Here is a 27,597-nt window from a genome sequence, read left to right on the forward strand (position 1 = left end):
GGAGCTGATGGGGGGATTATGCACCACACCAAGCAAGTCGATATCTCGGTCGAGATGAAGGTCCCGGGATCAGTTGCGGAGTGAGTGTCAACATAGGCCTGGTTCTGCAGAGTCTGGGACGACTCTGCACCTCCCCAAGTTTCTGGGAGCCAGAGTGACCCCCTGTTCAACTAAACGTTTTATGAGGCTATGCGCCTCATTTATGTGCAGTTCAACACCACTGAAGCACCTTCGGGCCCGCGGAATCGGAAGCGGTTCCTTTGGGTTTTGTGCCAGCGTCTTTGGTGTCAATGCAGAGGGGCACCCGTGGATCCAGTGCTTGATCCGGATGTTGGTCGTACCACTCTGACATTCTCTGAAGCCAGTCCTAATGCTCACGGGTGGCGCCATCCCCATTCTTATCCCTGACTCTGACATGGAGCTGAATGGACGTTGTAAGATGCCGCCTCAGATGCCAGCAGGAGCCTTACCTCTTTTGTCGGACTCTGAGCTCCTTTCTTATGGGCTAGGTTGTCGAGGAGGAATGGGAGGGGACCCTTGACCCTTTAGATTACCAGCTCCCAGACCTTATGGACTATAGACTGGCGCTCAAACTCTGGTGAAACCATCTTACTGGATACTTCTCCAGATATTGGCATGCTTTCTCCCCCTACCATGGCTACAGAGGAGGGAGCTTCATATTCTATGGTGGTGAGAAGAGCATCTGAGGTCCTGGACCTTCAGTGGCCTTTGGTGGCAGTTGGGACTAAACTCCTGACAGGTGCTTTAACCTGGAGCTTCCACGTCATACCCATGCTCCTGTTTAATGAGGCCCTCACGGATGTCCTACTGGGTACCTGGTCCAAACTCAGCACAGGGGCACCTGTCAACAGGACAATTACCTGCCACTATCGCTCCACTCCAGGGGACCCCAGTTTTTTGATGTAACACCCTACCCTGAGAACTTGGTTGTCCAAGCCTCAACTTCCCAGGACGTGTTACATACCGCACCACTGGATAGGAAATCCAAAAGGCTGGATACACTTGGGAAGAACATTTTTTTCTTTTTCTTCCACCAGCCTAGCATTGCAGTCTGTGAACACCACATCCCTTTTGGGCCATTACTCACACATGCTGTGCGATCTGGTTGCGCAAGTGCTACCACAGGTCCTGGAGGAGGCCTGGGCTGTATTCTCTCTCAGGCAGTTGCCAAAGGGAGAGACACGCAAAGTTCACTATCTGTTGTGGTGTGGGCATGACCGACTCGCTAGGCAGAGCGGTTTAGTCGACAGTGGTTCTGAGGCACCAAACCTGGCTGAGGACGTCTGGCTTTTCAGGGGATGTCAAGCTACTTTGGACATGCTCTTTGGTGACACCTGCTTCTTAAGACACAAGGCTGACTCGGTGCTGAAGTGCTTCAAGAATTTTCAAGCTACGGCCAGGTCATTTAATCTTGCAGTGGCCCCTCTTCCCTCTGTCTGCCTTTCGTTGCTATGGAGGGGGTCTCCAACCACATCTATTCTCAGCCAGCCACCGTGCTGCGAATGCCGGCCAGCATCTGCGTGGCTGAGGGCATGGGATCCACTGACCTTGTGGATCAGGGAGGCATCGGTCTGGCCAGTCTGCCACCACTCCCTACAGCAGCCTATAAGCCTTCCTAGTCTGACTCTTCCTCCACCTAGGGCCAGCGGGAGGCAGGGTCTGTCATCACCTGCTCCACCGGCAATCCATCTTGTCAGAAAGGTTATTTTTACAGATAGTCTGCAGGGACTACTTGCTCCTCTTGAACACTACTCCTCCATCCATGCCACCATCCTATAATCGGATGGCTGAAGATCACTTATCCCTCTGCGGCGAGGAAGTTACGGCTTTCTTGGCCAAAGGAGCCCAAGAGAGGGTTTCCTTGCCAGAAGTAGGTAGTAGTTGCTATTCATGCTACTTTCTGGTACTTAAATAGGACCAAAGTCCTCCTCCACTATCCTAGACCCTTGGTCCCTCAATCTCTTCCTCAAGAAGGAGAAGTTCAAGATGCTCATTCTAGCTCAGGTTCTATGTGCCATGGATCCAGGAGACTGGATGATAGTGTTGGGCTTGCAGGACGCTTATATCCATACTTCCTGCCTGCCCGCAGACTTTACTTGCGGTTCACGATGGGCCACATGCACTTTCAATTCACAGTGCTCCTCTTTGTCCTTATCAATGCCTCTCGGGTGTTCACCAATGTGATTGCGGTGGTTGCAGCTCATCTGCCCAGATGAGGGGGTTTCAGTCTTCCCCTATCTTGACAACTGGCTGTTGAATGCTGGCTCATCCCAGGTTATTGTTTCCCACCTTGAGACAACAGCGGACCTCCTGCATTTGCTGGGGTTCACTATGAACGTGCTAAGGTCACACCTCACTTCCTCTCAGACTCGCCCTTTCATTGGAGCTGGTCTGGACACAGTGCAGTTTTGGTCTCATCCTTACGAACGGCAAATCCAGGATATTCAGGCCATGATACCGATGTTTCAGCCTCTATCCTGGAATTCAATAAGAATGACTCTGGTCGCTGGGCCTTAGGGCCTCGTGTATCCTGCTGGTGACACATGCCAGATTGAAAATGTGGTATTTGCAGTTGGACCTGAAGCTCCAGTAGGTGTAGCATCAGTGGAATCTATCAGGCAAGGTCCAGAGCTCTAAGTGAACTGCGCAATATCTGCAGTGGCGGTTAACAAACCACAACTGGGTCAGAAGTAGATCCCTCACCCCTTCCCTACCAGCTCTGACAGTAGTGACTGATGCGTCACTCCTGGGATGGGGCTGCCGTCTGAGGGAGGGGGCGATCAGAGGCTTCTGGTGTACGGCTGAATCCAGACTGTATCAACTTGCTGGACCCCCATGTGATCTGACTAACCTTGAAGGCATTTCGTACTTCTATCAAAGGAAAGATGGTACAGGTGTTCAGACACCACCAGCACCGCTATGTGGTACTGCAACAAGGAGTGTGGGCTTGTGGACCCTTTGTCAAGAGGTTCTGTGCCTCTGGGGGTGGCTGGAACCGCAGGGCATACCCCTGTTGGTTTAACATCTGGCGATGAACGCCAAAGCAGACAAACCGAGCCAAAAATGTCTAGCGGATCACGAATGATGTCTCCGTCTGGAGGTGATGCAAGGTCTCGTCAGCAGCGGAGAGGAAATCTCCTTGGTTAGATAGGTTCGCATGTTAGAGTTTCCAAGGCGACAACCACTCGAAGACGCTTTTCGTCTTCAGTGGAACTCCTGCATGCCTTTTCGACCATACCACTTCTGCCCAGAGTTTGCAAGAAGATCAAGAAAGACTGGGCCCAAGTAGTCCTTGTGGCTCTGGACCGGACACAGAGAGTCTGGGTTCCTGAGTTGCTGCGCATGCCATGGATCATCTGATCAGACTGCTCCTTCGGGAGGGTCTTCTGTCACAGCAGCAGGAGGGGGTTCTGCACCCAAACCTGTCCACTATCTGCCTTCTTGTATGGAGATTGAGCAGCAACAGTTAACAACTTTTGACCGTCCTCTTGAAGTCTAACTTAATCTTGACAGAGAGGTGGTCCTCCACCAAAACGGTAAATGCCTGCCATTGGAAGAAATTTGTAGCATGTTGCACAGACAAGTCTGTTGAACCCCTCTCGGCCCCCTCCCTGAGGTCCTATTGTTTATCCTTTCCTTGGCCAAGCAGGGCTCTGCAATGGGCGCACTTAAAGGTTATCTAACTGCTACATATGCTTTTTTGAGGTTGCCTGGTCAACCTTCTTTGTTTAAGTCCCCATAGGTTCTCAAAGGTCTTAACCACCTTTTTCCTCCATCCCCATGCGTTATACTCCAATGGGATCTGAATTTGTTCTTGACATTTCTGATGTGCGCTCCTTTAGAGCTTCGGCATATTTGTCCTCTCAGGCTCCTCACTTTGAAAACAACAGCCCTTCTTGTAGCTATTACATCTGCCCGTATGGTGAGTGAGCTGCAGCCATTGTCGTCTAAGCTGCCCTACCTTTCATGTATCCCAACAAAGTGGTGTTTTGCACCAGGGTTTCTTTTTTGCCAAAAGTTGTTACGCCCTTTCATGTAGGCAAATTCAGCACCCTTCCTACTTTTTACGCACCCCTGCATCCTTCTAAGGGAGAGGAGAGAGACTACCGCCTGTACCCAAAAAGAGCATTGGCGTTCTACCTTGATTTTATCAAGAGTTCTGGGTGGATGATCAACTCTTTGTCAGTGATGTGGGTATGAAGAAAGGTCAGGCAGTGCAGAAGCGGACCATCTCCAGATGGGTTGTATTCTGCATTAAGATCTGCTATACACTGGCCCAAAAGCAACCACCTGAAGGATTTTGTGCTCCTTCTACCCAAGATACAGCCGCGATCACTGCATTAGCATGTGGAATTCCAGGCCTTGACATCTGTCAAGCAGCAACGTGAACTCCTCTGAACATGTTTTCCGAACACTACTGCCTGGAAAGTCAGATCTGTAGGGACAGGAACTTTGCCTGTTGAGTCCTGCAGACTTTCTAGTATGATCTTGGTCTGCAGACCCACCTCCGGGGATGATATTGCTTCGTATCTATACAAAGGTAAGGTAAGGAATTTGCAACTAGAAGTCTCTATCAGATGAACAAGTTACTTAACTTCTGTTATGCTCTATCTGATCGAGACAGTATCTAGTTGCAGATTCCTTATTGACCCCCCCCCCCCCCCCATCCTTCCCTCTCTGCAAACTGATTTCTAGGGGCAGGGACTCCCCTTTCAGAGCCTTAGATTTGGCGTTCCAGTAGTCTGTGTTTTTCATGGCTCTGAGCTTCTGGCATGGAAAGTCATGAAAAGAAACTGACAGTGCGCTGAGGTGGCATTTATACAGGAACCGCATCGTCATACCCCCTGCTGACAACGGACGCTGAGCCAATTGACACCGCTTAATGGTGCACGGGGTACTGCTCACAAAAATCCACCGGATTCAGTCTGACGCCTAGGAGAAATTCCAAGGTAAGGTATCTGCAACTAGCTGTTGTCTCTACAAGTTAAGGCGTTACTGAAAGTAAGACACTTGTTCATCAGCATAAAGGATATTTTTCTTGGGCATATGCCCGTTTTTAGTTTTAGGGAAGTACCCAGGCATTAGTAGTGTCACTTTTTTGCTTAGGGGCTGCATCTGAAGTATGCACACTTTGATCAGCTCTAACTTTGTGAATTTTATCCTGTTGTAGCATTTTATTATGAAATGAATTTCTATGTTTAAAAATACAGTGTGTGGGTGGCTAGGCGATATGCAGTTCCTAAAGTTAACTGGATATCAGTCCGAAGTGCTGGATGAAATAAAGTAGACAGCGGGGGGAGCTCATGTCATCTAAAATGGACTTGATGGCTGGATGATTTATTTAAATGTACTCTATTTTTCTAAATTGGTGTGATTTTTCTTGTGTGGGATTTTCACTTTATTCCAGTTTAAGTGCTGCATTACTTAGTGGGGGTTCTGATGTGGCTGTGGGTCCCGGAGCTTCGGTGCCCCGCCGCTTACTCCTTGTGTTGCTTGCCCATGCCCCAACAATATTGTAAAGATTTTAATCCCTTTGCTAAGCCTCCCAATACCCACCCCCCTTGTCCCCCATCATGCAAAGCCTTTTTTTGTTTTGTTTGGGCTGTTTGGGGTAGTTTGTACTTAGGCCCCCATAACTTTTTGGCCACATAAGATAGCCACGCCAAATTTTTGTCCTTTATTTAGAATGTCCTGGGATTCCAAAAGTACCCAGGGTTTGTGGATTCCCGTGGAGGGGCCTGAGAAATTAGCCAAAATAGAGCTAAAATTTGGGATTTTAGGAAAAAAGGTGTTCATAAGTGCAGTTTTTTGTTGTTGTTTTTAGGCTGACTCTGCTTTGGGCACCCACAGAAGTGAGGTATCATTTTTATTGGGGGACCGAGGGGTACGCTGGGTGTTAGGAAATATAATGTTTATTTCTGTTTCTGGAAGAATATGGCACAGAAATGCAAGGAAAATCTGTCATTTTAGTCACATTTTGAGGTTTGCAGGGCATTTTGGGGAAGAAAACCTGTTGGGATCCACGAGAGGCACACCACCCTGTGATCCCCTGGATGTCTAATTTTTAAACATTTCTAGAGTTAGTAAATGTTCCCTAGGCAAAAAGTGAGCACACTACCAAGTCTTACTTCTGTGATGTTCCACACACTCAAATTGTGAAAATCATCCTTTGGATTTGTTAAAAAGACCCTACACCCACCAACCTAGTTGGTGACATGCTTCATCATTGAGGTTCCACCCAAGACACCTAGCGTGTCAGGGGTATGCTTCGTGGCCAGATTACAGAGGAGAGAGTTTTTTCATAAGTTGAATTCCCAACTGGGAGAAGTGCAATAAATACGTCTTGTGGCTACCCACCCTTATTTTTACACACGCATACTGGTTGGAATAGGCATAAGGGTGAGTGGTTCAATATAAAATTTTACTAACCAGAGATTTCACAAAAATAAAATGCACTGTTAATAATTGAAAGGTCAATAAACTGAACCAGTGACTCACAGCTTGTGAGCTGTAAAGCCGTGACAAGGCACCAACCACTTAACAGGCTATTCACACTTTCTTTTTATACATGACGCATACAAGACCATTCATGCCACCAGCCACGGGCCCAGCTCATTACAACATTCACATCAACAGACTGCTCCATTCAAGGACCCATCACTTTCATACACCCACATGCCTGACACACCAATCACACTGGCTGACAGTGCGTGTGGATTGGCATCTGGCTAGTAGTGTGTTTAGTGACCAGCAGCAAGTCACTAATCGCACACCGCCAGCCAAGCCCCAGCCAGCCCACGCACAGCGCCAAGCCAAGTACCAGCCCTTGCACACCATCACATTTTTTTTTAACAAAAAGAAAAAACAAATCAATTGTAAGAGTGCAAAACTTCAAACACAACGGCTGTACCTAAATAGATAGCACTAATGCCAATCGTGAAACAGAATTAAAAAATATAAAACGATACAGACTTGGCAACGCTTACAGGTGCTCCCAAAAATTATTTTGCGTGTGGTACATTCTAAAACAAGTGGGCACACACGGCCCAGGTTTAGAAGTACAATCAGAGCAAGGCATACGGCTCTGTTCCACATGCCTCTTCGCATACAAACTCTACATCTCTTACAGAGATTTATTTATTTATTTATTTATTTATCTATTATTTTTTGGGGGGCGAGGGAGGAATTTGATCAACAAAGTGGCAATCTTCCAGTCTAGCCACATCCTCCACCACTCCAACTCTAGCAACACTTGCCTGTTCCACTACAGCGAGGCTGCCTATCACAGATGCCTGAAACTGAACAAAAGTCATCTTTGACTTTGGAAAACAATCCTTTACCACAACAAAAGCATTAAAGGTTGCTAAATGGAAGAGATGGATAGCAAACTTCTTATACCAAATGTAAGCCTTATGAACAGCAGTGTAAGATTCCAACCTGTGATCTACTCTGTCTACACCACCCATGTGCCTATTGTAGTCTAAAATGCCCACCGGTTTGCACACTTCAGCAACCTGACCCCAAACAGTCATAGGTGAAGTACTTTCATTATGGATGATAGCCAGCATGTAGACATCCCTTCTGTCTGCAAATTTCACAGCTAGCAGTTCATCACCATGCACTACTGCACTAATTCCTCAAGTGATTTTTTTTTTTTTTTTGGACAGACTCCTTTAGATAACCTTTACGCTTAGAGCGGACTGTGCCACAAGCAAGTGTCCACGCTGAACAATTTCCTGAAAAAGGGCACACCAGTATAGAAGTTATCTAGGTACAACTGGTGAACTTTCAGAAAATTCACTGCCAGAACCTTGCATTTCCTCCTCTGCCTCCGATGCAGAGTCAGTCTCATAATCATGGTTAGAAGAAGATTCAAAAAGCATATCAACAACCTGCTGAGTGGCCATTTTGCAGCTAGCCATAATCCTTATTAATAAAAGTAACTTGCCAAATAAGTCAACAACCACCAACACTGTGTAAAATAAGTAATAAACAAGCAGCAAATAAACAAAGTGTGGCTTTTTCACAAAGACTTGTATACTCAAAAATGATACCACTCACTTGCTAGAGACAGCTAAACTCAACTCACCAGCGCCTACTCTGCACTGACACAGCAAGCACCAACGATAATCTACTAAAAATGGAAAACAAAAAAAAAATACACATAAGACAACACAATACACATAGTGCACAAATCCAAGGAGAAATTCACACACAAAACATAAGCAAAATATGGTACTATTATTACACCATTTACAAAAAGCTCATTCATGCATGGCAGTTACTCTTATTTGGAGTAAAGAGTACAAAAAAGCTTTTCATACCAAACACATGCAACTACGCAAACTGCAGTGCTATCACAGACTGAACCGCAAAGACAAAGTCGCAGCAAAGGGATCAAAAGCTTTGCATTAGGATAAAAAGGAAAAATAAAACATTATGATCACAAATGCTAAATATGCGCCAGTCGCCACACACCACATCACCAAACATTCAGAAACTTTCCCGGGTGTCTAGTGGTTTTCTGCATCTCTTGGGGAGATGGACCTAAAAACAAAATGAGGCTGATCTGTCCTAAGTGGGTGCCAAAATATGTGGTCCCCTAAGGTGAGCACCCCTGGTCCAAGGGGCTGCTCCCCAAACACACAAATAGTGACCCTAAACAAATCCCTGGTGTCTAGTGGTTTCTGGCCCCCTGGAGGGCAGATGGGCCTAAAAAAAAAAAAAAAAGAGGGGGGGGGGGGAATCTGCCCCCAAGGGCGGGGGAGTGTCCAGAAATGACCAAAATATGTCTCCCCCCCCCCCCCCCCCCAAAAAAGGGGAGCTACCCTCGCCCATGGAGCCTCTCCCCAAATACACAAATAGTGATACTAAGCAAATCCCAGGTGTCTATTGGTTTCTGGGGGGGGGGGCAACAGATGGACCAAAAAAAAAAAAGACTCTGATCTGTCCCCCAAAGGGGAGCGACTCTTGCCAAAGGGTCCGCTCCCCTAGAATACAGCTAAACACAAACAAAAAACCCCATGTGTTTAGTGCGCATTCCCACAGCACAATCATGTAGCATAAAAGCTCAGCGACTTTGGAGGAATGGAACCCTTTACTTTCCCCTCCCCCGATGCCTCTTTGTCCTTTGAACCCCCATGAGAAACATAACTGTTTCTCCAAAGACATGCTGAAAGCAAATGGCTTCCTGTGGGTTGCGGCAACTTCTTATGACGTTGGTGCGTTGTGTGCACCGATGTGATCAGATGCGCCAGGGGGAGAGGTAGCTGAAGTGCTCCGGCTGCCATCCTTGCTGGGTGGTGCACAGGGTAACTTATGGAGGGAGCACTAGCATTCACCCCATGGGTGTGAGCTAGGATTTCTGGGAGCTGTCCGATGCGCATGCCCACCTGGCTGTCAGACGCATGGAAGGGGTTAAGTAATAGCACAATTATTTAAACTACTGTTGAGTGTTCACAAAATAAATAGCGTATTTTAAATGAAAAACCTATACAGGGTAAAGACAGAAGCATGCATCTCCTTGCTTTTGTATACATTTCACCAACCCAGTGCACAAGTTTTCACATGCATTTGAGATCCTGGGCTCATTGATGTCTGAAGGCGTGATCATATTGTGATCTGTCAGACAGTTTTTGATGGAGGACCCGGTTGCTTTTGTTTCTCAGTCAGACTGCTTAGGCCTGGCCATTGTAAAGTGGTATTGGTAATGCTGTTCTCCATGAAAGAGTTTTCAGTATGCTGTTGCTAGTACTACCTGCCACAGCGAGAGGCAACAGTGTAGTTTCACAAACTTGATTTGTCATGCAGTGCCAACAGTCTGTGTCAAAGTAATTCAGCTGAGGGGGAACGCATTCTCCAAAAACGTTAGAGTGGCATGGTTTAATGTGAATAAACAGGAGGTGGCTGGCAAGAGTTAGTTAATATAATGGAATATATTTGGTAATAGCTTTATTTGTGCGATACACATATTACTAGGTTGACTGTGATGCAAATACAGCGGAATGAAAATATTTCCCTCACTGTGAGATTAGTAAACAACAAGATTAGCAAATAGTATATCAATATGGCACAGCTTCTGTTAAAATCAGTTTGGCAAAAGAAAAGACGTTACACTCGTATTTTGAGACGATTTGCTCGAGTGTGAATGTGCACGAATATTATTTGACAGCTACAATTGTATTGGTTTATATGCATTCACACGCCCATGATCTGTTATATTGCACACAACAATAATAACTTAATTGTAGTAGACTGATCCTTACTATCCCTGTAGGAAAGTGCCACTGTTGGCATGGTTACCCCCCACTTTTTGCGTGGTGTTGATGCCAACTTTGAACGTGTCCTGGGACCCTGCTAATAAGGCCTCAGCACCAATGTTCTTTCCCTAAAACTGTACCTTTGCTTCCACAATTGGCACAGCCTTGGCACACAGTTAAGTCCCTTGAAAAAGATACCCATGGTACCAAGAGCCCTGTGGCCAGGGAAGGTTTCTAAGGGCTGCAGCATATATTATGCCACCATAGGGGACCCCTCACTCAGCACATGTACACTGCCTGACAGCTTGTGGTTGCTGGTGGGGAGAAAAAGCCAGTCTACATGGCACTCCTCTCAGGATGCCATGCCCACAAACCACGGTCTGTGGCATAGGTAAGTTACCCCTCTAGCAGGCCTAACAACCCTAAGCCAGGGTGCACTATACCCCAGGTGAGGGCATAGCTGCATGAGCAGTATGCCCCTACAGTGTCAAATGCTATTGTTAGACATTGTAAGTAGAGTGTAGTATATGGTCTTGGAGGTTGTTAATAACTCCACAGCACCATAATGGCATCACTGATTACTGGGAAGTTTGGTATCAAACTTCTCAGTACAATAAACCCACACTGATGCCAGTGTGGGATTTATTGAAAAATGCACACAGATTGCATCTTAGAGATGGCCCTGTAGGTCAACCAACCTGGTAGTGTAGGACTGACCGGTCTGTGCCAGCCTGCCACTTCCAGACATGTTTCTGACCACATGAGCTGAGTGCCTTTGTGCACTCTGTGGTCAGAAACAAAGCCTGCCCTGAGTGGAGGTGCTTCACACCTCCCCCTGCAGGAACTGTAACACCTGGTGGTGAGCCTCAAAGGCTCAAGCATTTGGTTACAGTGCCCCAGGGCCCTCGAGCTAGTGGAGATGCCACCCCCCCCCCTCCACCGCCCCACCCTTCCCCTTTCGGACAAAGCCCCACTTTTGGCGGCAAGTCCGGCAGGAAAATTAGGAAAAACAGGGAGGAGTGAACACCTACAGCAAGGACCCCCTCTAAGGTGTCCAGAGCTGAGGTGACCTACCCCTGCAGAATCCTCCATCTTGGTTTGGAGGACAGGGACCAGTAGGGATAGGACTGTGCCCCCCTCCCCAAAGGGAGTGCGCACAAGGAGGGTGTAGCCTCAGGGACAGTAACCATTGCCCCCACCACCCCCAGTCTGCCCTCCGACAACATGCAAGCAGACAGGAACCAAAGTACTCCCGTCTCCATAAGGGCCCATGTTATTTTGGCTCCTGTTTGACCCCTCTGCACCTAACCGGCCCTGTGTTGGTGGTGCTTGGTGTTTGGGATTATCTTATCTAACGGTGGGCTTCCGATGCCCCGGAGACTAGATCTGTAATGTTTCTTACTTACCTCAAAAACTGCACTTTATTTTCCTCCCCCAGGAACTGTTAAATTGTATTGTCTACTTTTAAAATAGCTTTTTGCCATTTTAAAGAAAACTGTATGGCCTGTCGATTTGATTCAAAGTCCTGAACTTACCTATGCAAAGTACCTTTCAATGAATGTACTTACCTGCAAACTGAATCTTGTGGTTCTAGAAATTAATTAACAAAATATATTTTTCTATATAAAATCCTATTTGTCTGGAGTTAAGTCATTGAGAGTGTATTTCTTCTATTGTTTGTTTGTGTGTGTGTTTTAATAAATGCTTAACACTACCCTCTGATAAGCCTAACTGCTCCACCCCGCTACTACAAAATAGAGCATTACTATTATCTATTATTGCCTCTGTGAAGCCTCTTGGGGAACCCTGGGCCTCTGAGCACACTATATCTCGTTTTGATGTAGCATATACAGAGCCAGCTTTCTACATTGGCAACACCTCCCCCCCCTCCAATGTTCCACTAAAAAGTCCATTCTCTTTAGTGATATGGACCACCTCAAAAGTTTAGGGTTCTCACCTTTCATTTGCATAGGTCATCTGAGAGGTTTGTGGTCATTGTGAACAACAAAGTGATAGCCTAACAAGTATGGCCTCAATTTTTTTTTTTCAGGGACCAAACCACAGCAGAGACCTCCCTCTCAGATGCACTCCAATGCTGCTCCCTGGAGAGTAACCTCCTGCTAATGAAAGCATCAGGCTGGTCAAGGCCATCATCATTGGTTTAAGCCAGGACTGTTCCTATCCCATGTTCATAAGCATCGGTCTGCACAATGAATTGCTTAGAATAATCTGGAGCTTTTAGAACTGGTGCTGAGCACATTGCTTCTTTTAGAGCGTCAAAGGCCTTTTGACAGTCCAGGGTCCAGTTTACCTTCTTGGGCATTTTCTTGGAGGTCAGTTCAGTGAGGGGAGTCAGAGTGGACCCGTATCCCTTCACCAATCTCCTGTAATACCCAGTCAAGCCAAGGAATGCCCTGACTTGAGTCTGGGTTTTTGGAGCTTCCCAGTCCAGAATTGTCTGGATCTTGGGTACTAGAGGTTGCACTTGGCCTCCACCTACCAGGTGGCCCAAGAGTGCAGTTAGCTTGCTGTTGGGCAGAGAGGGTGTCTGAATAGACAACTCCATCTACTGAGCCATCTTTAGGGTCAGTTGAGAGGAGGTCAGGGAGAGGTTCACTCTCTGCTTCCTGATCCTCCTCAGTAACCATCAGCATGGTTATGTCTGCCTATCATTGTTGAGCTTCAGGCGGTTAACATGGATCACCCTCTTGGGTGTCCTGCTAGTGCCCAGGTCCACTAGGTAAGTGACTTGACTTTTTCTCTAGGAGTGGGTAAGGGCCACTCAATCTGTCCTGAAGTGCCCTGGGAGCACCAGGCTCCAGAACCCAAACTTTCTGCCCTGGCTAAAACTCAACCATAGCAGCATTTTGGTCATACCTCGACTTCTGGAGTTGTTGGCTAGCCTCAAGGTTTTTGGATGCCTTTTCGATGTACTCATCCATCCTGGAGCGGAGACCAAGCACATAGTCCACCACGTCTTGTTTAGGCTCATGGAGAGGTCTCTCCCAGCCTTCTTTTACAAGTGCCAGTGGTCCCGTTACAGGATGGCCAAACAGAAGCTCAAAGGGGGAAAACCCTACTCCCTTCCGAGGCACCTCTCTGTAGGCAAAAAGAAAGCATGGCAGGAGGACATCGCATCTCCTTTTGAGTTTTTCCAGGGAGCCCCATGATCATGTCCTTCCATGTCTTGTTAAACCTTTCTACAAGTCCATTGGCTTGTGGATTGTATGGTGTGGTGAACTTATAAGTCACCTCACACTCATTTTGCATGCATTTCAGGTAAGCTGACATGCGTGTACCTCTGTCAGAAATCACCTCCTTAGGGAAACCCACTCTGGTAAAAATACCAATTAGGGATTTGGCTACTGTAGGGGCAGTAGTGGACCTAAGGGAAATTGCTTCAGTGTATCTGGTAGCATGATCTACTATTACCAGTATGTATTGGTTCCCTGAGGCTGTGGGAGGTTCAAGTGGAGCCACAAAGTCCAGACCGACCCTCTCGAAGGGAACCCCCACCACTGGAAATGGAATGAGGGGGGCCTTTGGGTGGCCACCTGTCTTGCTACTGGCTTGACAGGTGACACAGGAGCTGCAAAACTCCCTTACTTTCTGGGACAAGTTGGGCCAGTATAAATGGTTGACAAGTCTTGGTCTGTCCCAAATGCCTAGCTAAGGGGATGTCTTGGGCCAATGTGAGGATAAACTCCCTAAACTCCTGAGGCACTACCACTCTCCTATTGAAGCCAGGTTTGGGATCTCTAGCCTCAGTGTAAAGGAGCCCATCCTTCCAATAGACCCTGGCGGAGCCACTGACATCTCCCTTCTCCTGTTTAGCAGCCTGCTGTCTCAGGCCTTAAAGAGTGGGACAAGCCTTTTGCCCGTGGCACAACTGTTCCCTGGAGGGTCCCCCTGGTCCCAAGAGCTCTACCTGGTAAGGTTGCAGCTCTATGGACTCAGTTCCCTCAAGGGATAAGATATCTTCCTGAGAAGAGAGGTCTTGTTTCTTTTGCTGCTCAGAGGCTGGCCCCCCAGTCCTCTTACCTTTTCTCTTGGAAGGTAGAATTATTCCAGGCTCCAACACTTCTTTTTCACCCTGTGCTTTGCTCTGTGCTCTGGTTTTCACACACACCAGTTCATGGATACCCAGCATGGCTGCATGGGTTTTGAGTTCTACCTCAGCCCATGCTGACGACTCCAAATCGTATATTCCATAGCAAACATTCTTCTGGGATTGTAGAAAAGACCACCACCTGTTCCTGGCCAGTAACCCCTCCTTATTCTAAAGTCCCCTTAGCCATGGAATGGACTTGGGTCACATTGTCAGCATTGGTAACTGGTTAAGTTTGTCCAGCCAAATACTGTCCAGGGGAAACCAGTTTCTCTGTCATCATGGTGACACTGGCACCTGTATCCCTCAGGGCTTCTAACTGTGTCCCATTTATCAAGAGCTGCTGCCTGTATTTTTGCATGTTAGGCAGCCAGGCAGCTAGTGTGGATATATCCATCCCACCATCAGAGACTAAAGTAGCTTCAGTGTGAACCCTGATTTGCTCTGGGTACACCGTTGATCCCACCTGGAGACTGGCTATTCCAGTGTTAACTAGAGTAGAGCTAGTGGGATTTTTCTTGGGACGGGCCATGTCTCCAGTTTGGTGTCCATGCTGTTTACAGTTGTGACACCAGGTCTTCTTGGGATCAAAGTTTTTACCCTTGTACACATTTGTGGACTGTGAAGAGGCCCACCCTCCTGAGTAGGTTTTTGGGGCCCCGGAAAAGACTCTTTGATTTGTCCTTAGGTGTCTCACCACCCTTTCCCTGGGGAGGCTTTGTGACCCCCCTTCTTTTGGTCACCCCCTTTGGAAGTCTTGGTCACCCTTGTCTTGACCCAATGGTCTGCCTTCTTTTCCAATTCTTAGGGAGAAATTGGATCTAGGTCTACCAGATGTTGATGCAACTTTTCATTGAAGCAGTTATTTAACAGGTGTTCCTTCATAACCAAATTATACAACCCATCATAGCCATGGACTCCTGCCAGTTTTATCCAACCATCTAGTGTTTTCACTGAATAGTCAACAAAATCAACCCAAGTCTGGCTCGAGATTTTGTGAGCCCCCTGAATCTAATTCTATACTCCTCAGTGGAGAACCCAAAGCCCTCCGTCAGGGTAGCCGTCATGAGGTCATAGGATTCTGCATCTTTACCAGAGAGTGTGAGGAGTCTGTTCCTACACTTTCCAGTGAACATTTCCCAAAGGCGAGCTCCCCAGTGAGATCTGTTTAACATTCTGGTTGCACAAGCCCTCTCAAAGGTTTTGAACCTCTTGGTGATATCATCACCCTCTTCATATTTTGAGACCATCCCTTTGGGGATTTTTAGGATGAGAGTATTCTCTCTGACCCTAGTTATGTTGCTGACATCATTACTGGGTGCTAAGCCCATTTCTGCTCTCAATTTCTATAGCTAGGAGCTGTTGCTCCAAAGCTAACCTTTTGGCTATCCTTGCTAAAAGTATGTCCTCTTCATTGTGGCTGCCCTCAATGTTCCCAGAGGAACTGGACTCCCCTGTGGAAGAGCCAGATCCAGTGAGTACTATTTTTTGAGATAAAGGTCTAGGGACCCTGGTCTCCCTAGTTAGTTAAGGAGGAGGTAGCGATCATCTACCTCATCTTTGACATCTTCTCCTTCTGAGGGGAGTTCTTCCTCCTCAGTAGGGTGGTCCCTGTTGCACTCTGCCAAGAGCTCCTGGAGCTTGACCTTGGTAGGTTGGAACCAGTTATAATCTTTTTCAGCTTACAGATGGACCTTAGCTCTGCCATCCCTAGATGGAGATAAGGAGTGAGATTGAGTTCCATCACCATTTCATCTGAGCTGCTCATTAGGCTACTAAAGTTGGGATTACTTTTTAGAAACTAAAAATTACTTCTGGTAACTAAATCCTAACTTTTACAAAAAAAAATGTAAACTTAAAAAGAGATGCTAAAAGGGACTTGACCGAGGCCCTTGCAGGACTTTTAAAAAATTTTGAAAACATAGCCAAATTCAAAAATCAGTTTTCTAAAGGCAGTTTTGGAATTTAATTATGTGATCAGGTATTGGCTGAATAGTCCAGCAAATGCAAAGTTGTAAACCCCACTGCTGATCCACCAATGTAGGAATCTGGTTCTGTATATACTATATCAAAATGTGATATCGAGTGCACAGAGTCCAGGGGTTCGCCAGAGGCTTGACAGAGGCAATAATATATAATACTAATACAAACTTTGTTTGTGGTAGTATTGGTCTGGAGTTAAGTCATTGAGTGTGGGTTTCTTTTGTTTTTGTGTGTACAACAAATGCTTAACACTACCCTCTGATAAGCCTAACCGCACAACCACACTATATAGTGTGAGTACAGATTGTTACTTTTTGGTTGTATTGTCATTTCATTTAAAGGACTCCCAAAGGCTGCATTTTATTTTATATATTTATTGCCATGCTGAATTTGTTAGTTGTGAAAACTCTTCGGTTCTGATTATTTTCTTCTGTTTATAATTTAGAGACCCATGGATTCGTTGATAAGCTTTTTGAGGCTCTGAATAACAAGAGTTATCTACCCCCACCAGAACTGCCCCCACCGGGATTGATAAAGGTGGAATTCATGCAGCATCCGGATAAAGAGGTGAAAAAGGAAGAGGTAATATTTTCTCTGTTTTTGAATACAGTTATTTAGTGGTAGACTGCTTTCTCCTTGCTTAGTGTTCTAGTCGTCACCTGTTGCAATATGTTTCATAATACTTTTTCAGGTCTCAGCCTACCAGACAGCAAAATGGTCCATTATGCTAAAGATGTATTGGAGTTACAGAATGTTGACCTGCGGATGCATTCTGTCCATCACTTGCCATTGGATTTGTTGTTTGTAACTCACGTTTTCTTGCTGCCTATTTTCAGACATCATTTGCTTTAGGCTGCCCAGGTTCAGTTTGTCCCGCCTGAAGAGAAAGCCATGTTCACTGAATACTTCCACAACCCCCTTTTCTGTCAACAGACCTATAAATCTTGTTCTTATCTGTCAAGTTTGCTGGGCATTCAAAGACCCTGGTCCAATGTCAAGCTGTATTTTTGTGGGAGCCTGGTTATTTTGTTTTGCTTTCTGCTAACCTCAAAGGGGAAGCTTTTAAAAGAGTAATACAGCCTTTCTCCATGAAGCATTCTTGTGCACTGTTTTTATTTTATTTTATACATAGCCGTCTCAAAAGATATCTTGTTCTTCATTTGCACAAAACATTTGCAAGCTTTTTGCAAAATTCTTCTTCTTTCAGTCTATTTAAATTTGTGAAACTTTTTTTAATTTTTTTTACGGAACAAAGTCCAAAACCACATTTCACTCTCCGTGTCAGTCTAACATATGGCGATCTTTGGCAGTTTACACTGTTTATGGCCCATTCACTGTCAAGCACAGGATAAGATCTTTTAATGCAAAACAGCCAGCCACATTGTAACACAATGTAGCAAGCTTGGTTTTCACTTTGATATGTAATGCAGATCTTGTTTTATGACATGTGGCAACTCATTTTGGTGAGTTAGATAAGTTTAAAGACACCTTTTTATGATTTTTTTTTTTGCCTACAAAATAATGTATTCCGTCTGTAACTGTTCTTTTTTGGAACACATTCATAACTGGATATAAACAATTTCCTCATGTTACCTTGCAGGCACTAGGGCCGTGGTATGGACGGTGCAGCAGGTGCAGTGGTACAGGGGCCAAAAGCTCTAGGAAACCAACCAGGCAAGCAGTCCTAGGCGGCGTGGGGCCATGATATGAATGGTGCAGTGGCACAATGGCCAAAAGCTTTAGGGAACCTACTGAGCACTGATTACTGCTATATGTTGCCACGGAACAATCAACCCCAAGCGCACTTAACTTGCAGGCACTTCGGCCATGGTTAGGATGGTGAATCTATTCAGCATCTTATTTGTAAACAGTTTTTATTGAAAGTTTTATGCATAGTATAGCCCGGCTCCAGCTTAAGTCGAGCACTGATGACATTTCACATTTGCCAGACTTCTGCATTTCAGTTAAAATCAATATATAGTAACTTGGTACAACATTCCTCCCTCCCAGTCCCCTTGAGTCGTTCCCCCGTGTACACAAATGAGCTCTTTGCTTGTATTTTTTTTAAAATATATTTTATTAACATTATGCCATATACAGGTTGTATTCTTCAAGACATGTTCTTTCTTCAAGATTGCTTTACATTTAAACATCATTACTTTTTTTTCTGTTTAGGATTGGTTTGTGTTACAGGTTCTCAGGGTTATTTACATGCTTTATTGTCTTTTATCCGCCTTTAACCTCTGTCTAACCCCGTATTCGGATTTTGATCGCATGCTCTCTCTGGCGGGTTCTTACTGTTATCCTGTTGGCTTAAAATTAACATAAACCTAAACGCTATGGTGCCATTATTCCCTATTGTCTTTTTATGTGATGGTCGTATTGAAGTAGTGTTCCTTTCCCGACTTACCCTGGTCCGATTCCTGCCTCTTCTGTTTTATGTGCTGGGTCACTTGCTATCTTCTCGTCGTACTCTGATTCCTCCCTTCGCCTCCTTCCTGACATTACGCCTGCCCTCTACTTCTTGGGGTTCCATGTTCTCATTGCTCGCCCTCCATAGTATAAGGGATCTTCTGGTGTGTATATCTCAGCACTATATAAGTATACTAGCTAACTGCTAACCCGAGTCTCCTGTGTCACTGCCTTCCCCCATCACTTCTTGTCTCCATTTTAATAGTATCACTTCCCAAGCCGGGGCTATTGGTGTTTGACGCAACGCTCTTGCCTCCTCGCTCTTCAGAACCTGCAATTCAGCTCCTTTCTACTTCGCTACCTCGCGTCTCCACTCAGTCAAAGCCGCTCCCTTAGGGGATTTCCATTCCACCGCTATTAGTCGTCTAGATAGTGCTAGCGTGGTATCTATGTAGCGCTCCTGCACCTTCCCAATTGTAAGTCCCTGCTTCAGGCCCACCAGGCATATTGCTGGGATGTGTGGTATTGGACTTCCCATCAGCTTCTCCAAATCACTCATCACCATCCCCCATCCAGCTTGGATCTCTGGACAATGCCAGATCATATGATTGAGGTCGGCGCCCACACCACCACATCTGCATCCCGCAGGAGTACCTCCATATATACGGGTTAAGCGCTGTGGAGTAAGGTATGTCCTATGAGTGTAGTTATACTGGATATATCTCAACCGGGTATTTCTTGAGACTTTCTTTGGGTATGCCATTATTTTCTTACACTCTGTGTCTGATAGCTCTCTTTCAAGGGTTTTTTCCCATCTATCTCTCAATGGTCTCAACTGGTCTAGATTGTCCTCGATTTGTATTGTGTATAGTTTTGTGATTGGGTGGGAATCTGCCACCATTGTCAGTAGTTGGTGTAATACGCAGTGTGTAGCAGGTTCCGCGTTGATCGTTTCCCAGTGTTCCTGTACGATATGGGTTAGTCTCTGGTGCACCAGGAACTGTCCTCTGGGGATCCCCATATTATCTACCAGCTCAATAAATGGGCTCAGCACCCCCTCCCCGAATAGATCTACTGTCTCTACTCCAGCCCTCGTCCATGGCCCTAGGTCTGAGTCCATCCTTTTCCCAGCAGTCGATTCTACCTTCAACATGCTTAGTGGTAATGCCGGGGAGTAGGGCCTACCTATTCCTACCCTCTTTGAGCATCTCTTCCAGCACTGTAGTGCCACTTTCGTCAATGTGCTCTTTTCCTGTGACTTCATCTTCCGTCCCACCATTTCTGACATAATCTCTTCCGTGCTTAGTTCTCTGCACACCGTGTGTCTATCTAGGTTGCCCTCACCTGCAATCCATCTGGCAGTCCATTGTAACTGGCAAGATAAGTAGTATAGTTCGAAGTCGGGAACTCCTAGTCCTCTCTCAGTGGTTGGTCTACAGAGCGTCGATAGTGCCGTGCGACGCTGGCCCCCGTCCCACACTAGATCTCTGAGTAGTGAATTCAGTTCTCCAAACCATGACGCTGGGATCAGTATTGGTAAATTAGTGAAATAATAAAGGAGGCGAGGTAACATGACCATTTTTGTTAGTGCTATTCTGGCCATTATGGATAGTTTCAGGGTTCTCCAGAAACCCATGGATGCTCTTAGGGAGCCAAGCACCTTGCCAAGGTTACCTTCCCGCAGGTCCCTCGGGTTGTGGTACACCTGAATTCCTAAGTACCTGAATGTAGCAGGGGCCCATACCACAGCCTCCGGGAATGTAGATGGCTGGGCGCGTCTTTTGTCATCGGGAAAATGTATGTTTTGCCTCTATTAAGTTTTAATCCTGATAGGTCTCCGAACTGATCCAGTGCCTGCAAGGCCCAGGGAAGTCCAGTATCCCCATCATTGAGGTAAATTAGGATATCGTCGGCATATAGCGAGATGTTGTGTTCGGTTCCTCCCCATCCTACTCCCCTGCCCTCGCCTTCTGTTCAAATGTAGGCAGCCAGCAGTTCGATAGCCAGGGCAAACAATAGCGGTGACGATGGGCATCCCTGTCTGGTGCCCCTATGTATTGTGTAGGGGGTTGAGATAATTTTCCCGGTCTTAACTCTAGCTTGTGGAGCTGTGTAGAGCAGGTCCACCCACTTTACCCATTTGTTTCCCATGCCCATATTTAGCATTACCACTCTCAGGTAATCCCAGCGAATCGAATCAAAGGCTTTCTCGAAGTCTATGGCCAGTAACATCCCCTTTGGAGGTTTCACTGTTCCTGGCATCTGTAGGATAGCGAAGAGCCGTCGGAGATTGAGTGATGTATCGCGGTTCATTACAAACCCATTTTGGTCCGCGTGTATGAGGGCGGGTATGTGCTGCAGCAAACGGCTAGCCAGAATTTTGCTAAGAATTTTTAAATCGCTGTTCAGCATCAAGAGTGGTCTGAAGTTGGTGACTGACGCCTCGCCTGTTTTCATCTTAGGTAGAGGGATTACTACTGCTTCCCTGAGTGTGTCTGGGAGAAGGCCTCGGTGTTATGCCTCTGCATAAAGTTCCACCAGCTGTGGGGCCAATAGCTTGGAGTATTTCTTATAAAAGTCCATTGGTAACCCATCAGTGCCTGGTTTTTTCCCTGGGGCCAACTGCGAGATAGCCTCCAGTACCTCCTCCTTCGTCACCTGGCCCCCTAGCTCTTCACCCTCTCCATTGACTAGGGTCGGCAGCGGGAGTGGTCGTAAGAATTCCATTAGTTTGCCTTCCTCTAGTTCGTCCGGTTCTCTGTACAGGTGAGTATAGTACTCTTTAAAGGCCTGATTAATAGGTCCGGGTGTGAATCTATGGGTCCCTCTCATGTCACGTACACTTACTATAGGTGTTCCCTCTCCTCCTGGTTTCACCAACCATGCCAGCATCGTGCCCGATCTACCCTCCTTGGCTTGTACTGTGGCTAAGTGTCTCTAGAAGCAGTGGCAGCGGCGCCTCGCAGGGACCTGGTGAGTTCTCTCCAGCGCGGAGAACGGTGTCAGCCGGTACGGAGCCACCATCTCCCACATCCACTCCTCCAGGTATGCCACCATATTTGTGCCCTCTGATCCCTCCGGCAGCCCCACCACTTGCACATTGTTCCTTCGGCTCCGCCCCTCTGCATTTTCTGCTCTCTGCTCCAGCCTTGTTATTCTCTCCGTTAAGTGCAGCACAGTGGTTTCCAAATCCTTTTGTCTCAGGGTTATATCTGTCAGGGTCGTCTGTGTCTTTGACCCTGTCTGCCAACTTTTGGTGGTCTGCTCTGAGGAGACAAACTTCCACTGCGACCTGATTGATGTTGCGTTGTAGTGTGGTTTTTGTGTCTTATATCGCTCCTAGGATTTTGTCTAACGTTTCCTGCATCGTGGATTGTGCCGGTTCATGCATGTCTCCACCTTTATTGCCATCAAGTGCTGGGCGGTCCATTCTTTTCCTTCCGCGGCGGCTTTTTGATGTCATCAGCCCTGTTAGGTCGGGTTCCAGCTCTCTGCCTCAACCAGCTGGCAATGCTTGGGTGTCACTTGATCCCTCGGTCTTCTGTGGGCTTCCGCTGCTACCCACGGGTGTTCTAATTGGGCATCGCCCTCCTCGCCTGGGTTATTTGTTTGTGTGGTGCCACTCCCCGGTGCACGAAATGAGACCCGGGGCCGTCCCCTCTCCGTCGGGCCCGACCGGCCCCCGTTCACCCGGCTCTTCCTCCTGAGGGCCCAGTGCTGAGGGCCGTCCCCCTCCTACTCTCCCAGCTCCAATGCGCTCCTCCAGTGTGTGACTGCCGCTTCTCTGGGCGGAGGGATCAGGGAGTTGTCCCAATTCCCTATTTTTCTCCCTTCTTGTGCTGCTCTTTTCCTCAGGTGTGGCCCCAGGTGCTCCCCTCAGGGCCCTGGCTGGGGCTCCGCTCACCTGGTCTCTCCTTGCTCCAGGTGGAGGAGGATCATCCCCTCCAGCCCCCACTGGTACTCCTCTGGCTCTAGGCAGCAGCCTTCTCTGCCCGGGTCTCTTCTGTGTTGGGCGGCTCCCACCTCTGTCGCTCGGCTTTGCCTCTGGGATCCAAGGCCCGTCCTATTCAGGGGTGCTGCAGCGCCGGGATCAAGCTGTTTTCTGTCCTGCTTCCTCCGCCGTTGGCTATACTTCGGTGGCTCCGACGCTCGATCCTGCTCCAGGGAGAGAGCCGCTGGCGCCCCCCAAGCTCGGTTCAGTTGGTCCGTGACAGGCGGACGTTGCACTACGCCGTCGGCCGGGCGGGGACAACCGCCCTGCGTCTCATTCCAACTCGAGCCCCCGGCTCGCTCGGGGAGGCCCCAGGGTGCGGCGGAGCCTCCTTGTTCTAGCTCGCGCCGGGTCGGGCGGATCCTCTTTACACAGCACCGCTATCTCCATGCGGTGTCGCGCTGCTTCTTAGGTGCCGGCGGCGCTCTGGTGGGGCTCCGTTATTACGGATAAATGCTAGGCCCTTCGGAGCACTCTGATTACACGTCTGACATCTTGGCTCTCGTAGCCACGCCCCAGCTCTTTGCTTGTATGGTCTCCGTTCCTTAATAGTAGTGAAACACTTTTGAACCTGAAAGGTGGGCAGAGAAGGGAGCCAGGGGGTTGTAGCCAGGCTGTGGGCAGAGAAGGGAGCCAGGGGGTTGTATCCAGGCTGCCCAAAGCTGAGATTAAAGTTCCACCTACCTCGTTCCCTTGCGCATTTAGGGGGTTGGGACTGTACCTCTGGTTCTTTTAAGCAATTCACCAGGGCCTCCCAGGCCTGCGCTACATCCAGTGGGTGCAGCCCCCTTCTTGCTTCTCTGAGTAGTACTTCACCTACATAGGTAGCCCATGTCTCAAGTTTCTTATGCTAAGCTACTATACGAGGTCACTCTGGCGATTTCCAGTGTGTGTAATTTCCCTTTTTGCTCGAATGAATGTTGGGTTTTGGAACCTGGTGGTGATCTTCGTCCCAGAGGTGTGGGAGAAGTATCCCAATATGCAGTGCCCCAGTGTACATGGGACCTTTCTACCAGGAAAGTTGGCTACCACAGTAGCCTCATTCCGGTAAGCCCCATGATGAGGGCAGTCACATAGCATGTGTTTGAGCTCAGCTCCCACCTCAGGTGTGTAACTATTGTTGATGTGTCCTGGAATGAGATAGGCTTAATGTAGTATGAAAAAGTTAATCAGTTTGAAGCAGGCATTACAGGATACCTTCAGGATTCTGTCTAGGATATTTGCCCAGGCTTCAGCAGCTATGGGTATGCTTAAATCACCCTCCACTTTCACCTTCATGGTGTCCAGGGGTTGTAGCATATCCCTGATTATGCCCTGTATAGGCATGTTACTGCTTTAACCGTGCCTGCCGAGAGAGCCAGATATTGGGCAGCAGCGTGAGAGCATGATTACGTTAGTCCAGTCTTCCAGTGCTTACGTAGTGCTGCTGTAACTGCCCTATGTAGTAAAAAGTGACCCTGGGGCAGTTCAAACTCTGTGCGGAAGTCCTCAAATGGTAATAGCACACCCGTCCTAAGCAAGTCTCCATGTTCCTCGCTCCTGCTGCCAGCCAGTCTGCCACCCTCTCCCAACTGCCCCCATGGGGTAACATTTTCAACATAGCCATGGTAGTTCTGTGGAATATGGAACGTGTGTCCACGTTTTCTGCAAACAGCACTGTGTCCTCTTCTTCGGTTTGGCCAACGCTCAGAAAGACTCTGGTCAACCTGCGTTAGTGTCGGGGTAAAGGGTCTTGGAGTCCTGTCAGGTATTTGCTTGCAAGACATTTTGTGTATCCTGTTTGGCTGTGCAACTAACTTCTAGGATTCAAACTCTGGCACCACCAGCCGGCCTCAGTTGGTGGGCGTTGTAATTTAATGAGGGCAACACTTCTCTGGCCTGATCCCCACAGAAACATCGAGGGCAGGGTGTCTAGTTCTTGAACATAGCCCTAGGAGTCCTTATTGGAAGTACAGAGAAGAAATATAATAATCTTGGAAGAGTTATCATTTTAAGTAGAGCCTCTCTACCTGCCATGGATAGTGGAAGCATCTGCCAAAAGTCAGTAAAGGATCTGAGCTATCTAATAGATTGGGTGACATCCCCATCTAGCATGTCTTGCCCGTTGAGATTTTTGTCCCCAGGTATAGTAACCAACTGGGTTCCCCTGTAGGTAATCTATGCCTCCTGGAGAGTTGCTATTGGTTCTCTGGGGGAATAGACTTGATTTTTGCCTGTTGACCTGCAGGCCCGATAGGGCGCCGAAGTCTGCCAGCATTTTCCTGTCCCCTTCTAAATCCGAGGATGTGTTCTGGAGGAAAATGAAAAGATCTTCTGTTTAGAAGGCAGTGCATTCATGAGACATGCCTATTTGAAGACGAACCCTTGGCATATGTTTCCCTCCCTAGCCAGACTGGCCAGTGGCTCCATAGCCAGGGCAAATAGCATGGGGGGCTGGGGGCAGTGGACTGCCCTGCAGAGTTCCTTTCTCCACATTGTTCCTCCTTGAGATGGTCTGTCCTGTATGTACTCTGGCTTAGAGTGGTGTCCAATAGCCTGACCCAAGCCAGGAAACCCCTCAATCCCATTCTGGTCATGACTTATTAGAGGAAGTCCCATTCTAGATTATCAAAGGCCTTTGCATTGTCTACCGCAAATTCCGCTGCCTTGGTCTTGTCGTAGGTAGTGACTTCCACTATTGCTAGAAGCTAACAGATGTTAAGTGCGGTGTTTTGGCCCCAAATGAATCCCCCCTGATGCGGGTGCACAAGTTGGGGCACATGAGGGATGAACCTAGTGGCCAAGATCCTGCTGAGGATCTTGTAGTCTAAGTTAAGCATTGACAGGGGTCTGTAGACCCTGCAGTCATACTCTGGCTTCCCTGGTTTTAACAAGGGCACCACCTGCACCTTCATTGTGGAGGTCGGTAGAGCTCCCATCTCGTTTGCTTTCTTATAGAGAGATCTGACAGTTTGGGGACTAGTTTGGCAGCATATGCTGGAAACAATTCAACTGGGAGCCTTTCAGGCCCTGGTGCTTGGCTGCGTGCCATCCTTTTGATCGCCACCTTTATCTCCTGAACTGTTATTTCTCCTCCCAGGCTCTCTGTCTCTTCTCTTGTGGGACTTGAGGGACAGTGGCACAAGAATGCGTGGGTTGGGCCTCCATCATACAGAGTGACATCTTTGTAGAGCCTGTTATAATATTGCATAAAGTGAGTGTTTATCTCCCCCTGTCTGTAGAGTCTGTGGCCTACGTCCACATTTATTTCCACTACAAACAAACTGCTTTTGGGCGGATTAGCCAATCTGCAGGGAGCCCGTTTTATTGTGTTCTGCATGAGCTCGAGTCATACACTGCTTATAGTCAAAGCAGTGGAGCCTTTCCACTTGGGTAGCAACAATTTCCTTTGTCTCTAGTAATGTTTTTGCAAGTCTGGGCAACCCGGTCTGTGTTTATCCTCCTCCTCACGAAATGTCTGTTCTGCCACCATGACCTCTCTTAATAGAGCATGCCTGACCCCCACTGATTCTGCAAAAGACTTCCCTCTGATTACCATCTTAAAGGCATTCCATTCAACTAGGGGTGTCGTAGCTGTGCCCTCATTCTGTGCGAAATAGTTGTCCCATTACTGCTTTTATTTATTATGTGTTTTCAAGTGGCTTTGGTTTCAGCTTTCTTGTGGGAAACCATGCACTGTTGGTCCCATCGTATGTGAAGTAATATCAGATTATGATCCGAGATTGTATGGGCCATGTATTCTACCATATGGACAAGGACATGGGCATCTGGTGTATGGAGAAAGGTGTCCAGCCGGACATGAAGATCAGGTCACCTTGAAAAGAGGTTGTCTTGTGACTGAGTACATTCGGCTCCACGAGTCTGAGTTCTCACTTCACCTGCTAGTCTGCGTAAATACACACCTTTCTGAGCTTTCTCAATTGGGGTGCGAGTGGTCTTTCTGGGGGTCTGACACATAATTAGTCTCCCCTATAACGGCGGTTTGGTCCAGGTGGGGAGGCAGTAGGCCGGCATACATGCCAGGAAGGGTCCCTGGTCTACCATGTAAATATAAAATAAATCAGAGTTATATTGTAGCCCTCCAGGCAGCCTGTTACTACCACATATTTACACTCTGGGTTGATGAGTTTCCTGTGAACTGGAAGGGGACTGCCGCCCTGCTCCAGATCAGGGTGCCTCTTGAATAGGTTGAGTAGGTGGTGTATTAGGCCTGTCCTCTCCAACATCTGTGCAGCACTTCCTCCTCTTTGGTGGTAAGATGTTTCCCTTCTAACATTGCTACATGAATTGTTGTTCTTCTGCTCTGGTAGAACACCTTATAGAGTTTCATCACTGTGTGCATCCCCCTTATGTTCCATGATAGAAATCTGTAATTCATTGCTATTGTCATCATGTTGGTGTCTTCCCCTCCTACCTGCCTCTCCCGTATCACCACTCCACACCCCAACAGCAGCAACCACACATTTATTAGTTTCGGACAGCTAAGTAGTTTGACTCATGTTTCCACCTACAAACAACAACATTATTCATGCCAACTTTCCCTCTCCAGTATAAACAGGCTAATAGCCCCCATCCAAATAGTCAAACCTGTAACTATGTGGACACGAAAACCTGCTTGCAAACCAGTAATAGCGGTCGTAGTGACTTCATAGCTCCCTCTTGGCCTCCCCCACCCAGCGTCTAAAATTGACATTGCATATGTGGCCTTCGGGTGGCTCATTTTAACATGTATCTCGGTACGCACCCACTGCATTGTTTATACCAGTTCTTACCAGCCGACCACTGTTACACAGTCTTGTCGGAAGTACCAAGGGTCACAACTG

General features: G+C 47.4%; 1 protein-coding gene across 3 annotated transcripts in view; it reads left to right on the top strand.

Annotated features, from left to right (window-relative positions):
• Window positions 1-27,597, top strand: part of LOC138250391 (RNA-binding protein 26-like) — a 623,852-nt gene that overhangs the window by 87,963 nt on the left and 508,292 nt on the right. For all 3 annotated transcript variants that reach the window (XM_069205212.1, XM_069205213.1, XM_069205214.1), the window contains one exon: window positions 16,817-16,953. In XM_069205212.1, the coding sequence (XP_069061313.1) occupies window positions 16,817-16,953 (137 nt within the window). The remainder of the gene's footprint in view (window positions 1-16,816; window positions 16,954-27,597) is intronic.

The sequence above is a fragment of the Pleurodeles waltl genome, chromosome 8 (assembly GCF_031143425.1).
Source record: "Pleurodeles waltl isolate 20211129_DDA chromosome 8, aPleWal1.hap1.20221129, whole genome shotgun sequence".
NCBI lineage: Eukaryota > Metazoa > Chordata > Amphibia > Caudata > Salamandridae > Pleurodeles > Pleurodeles waltl.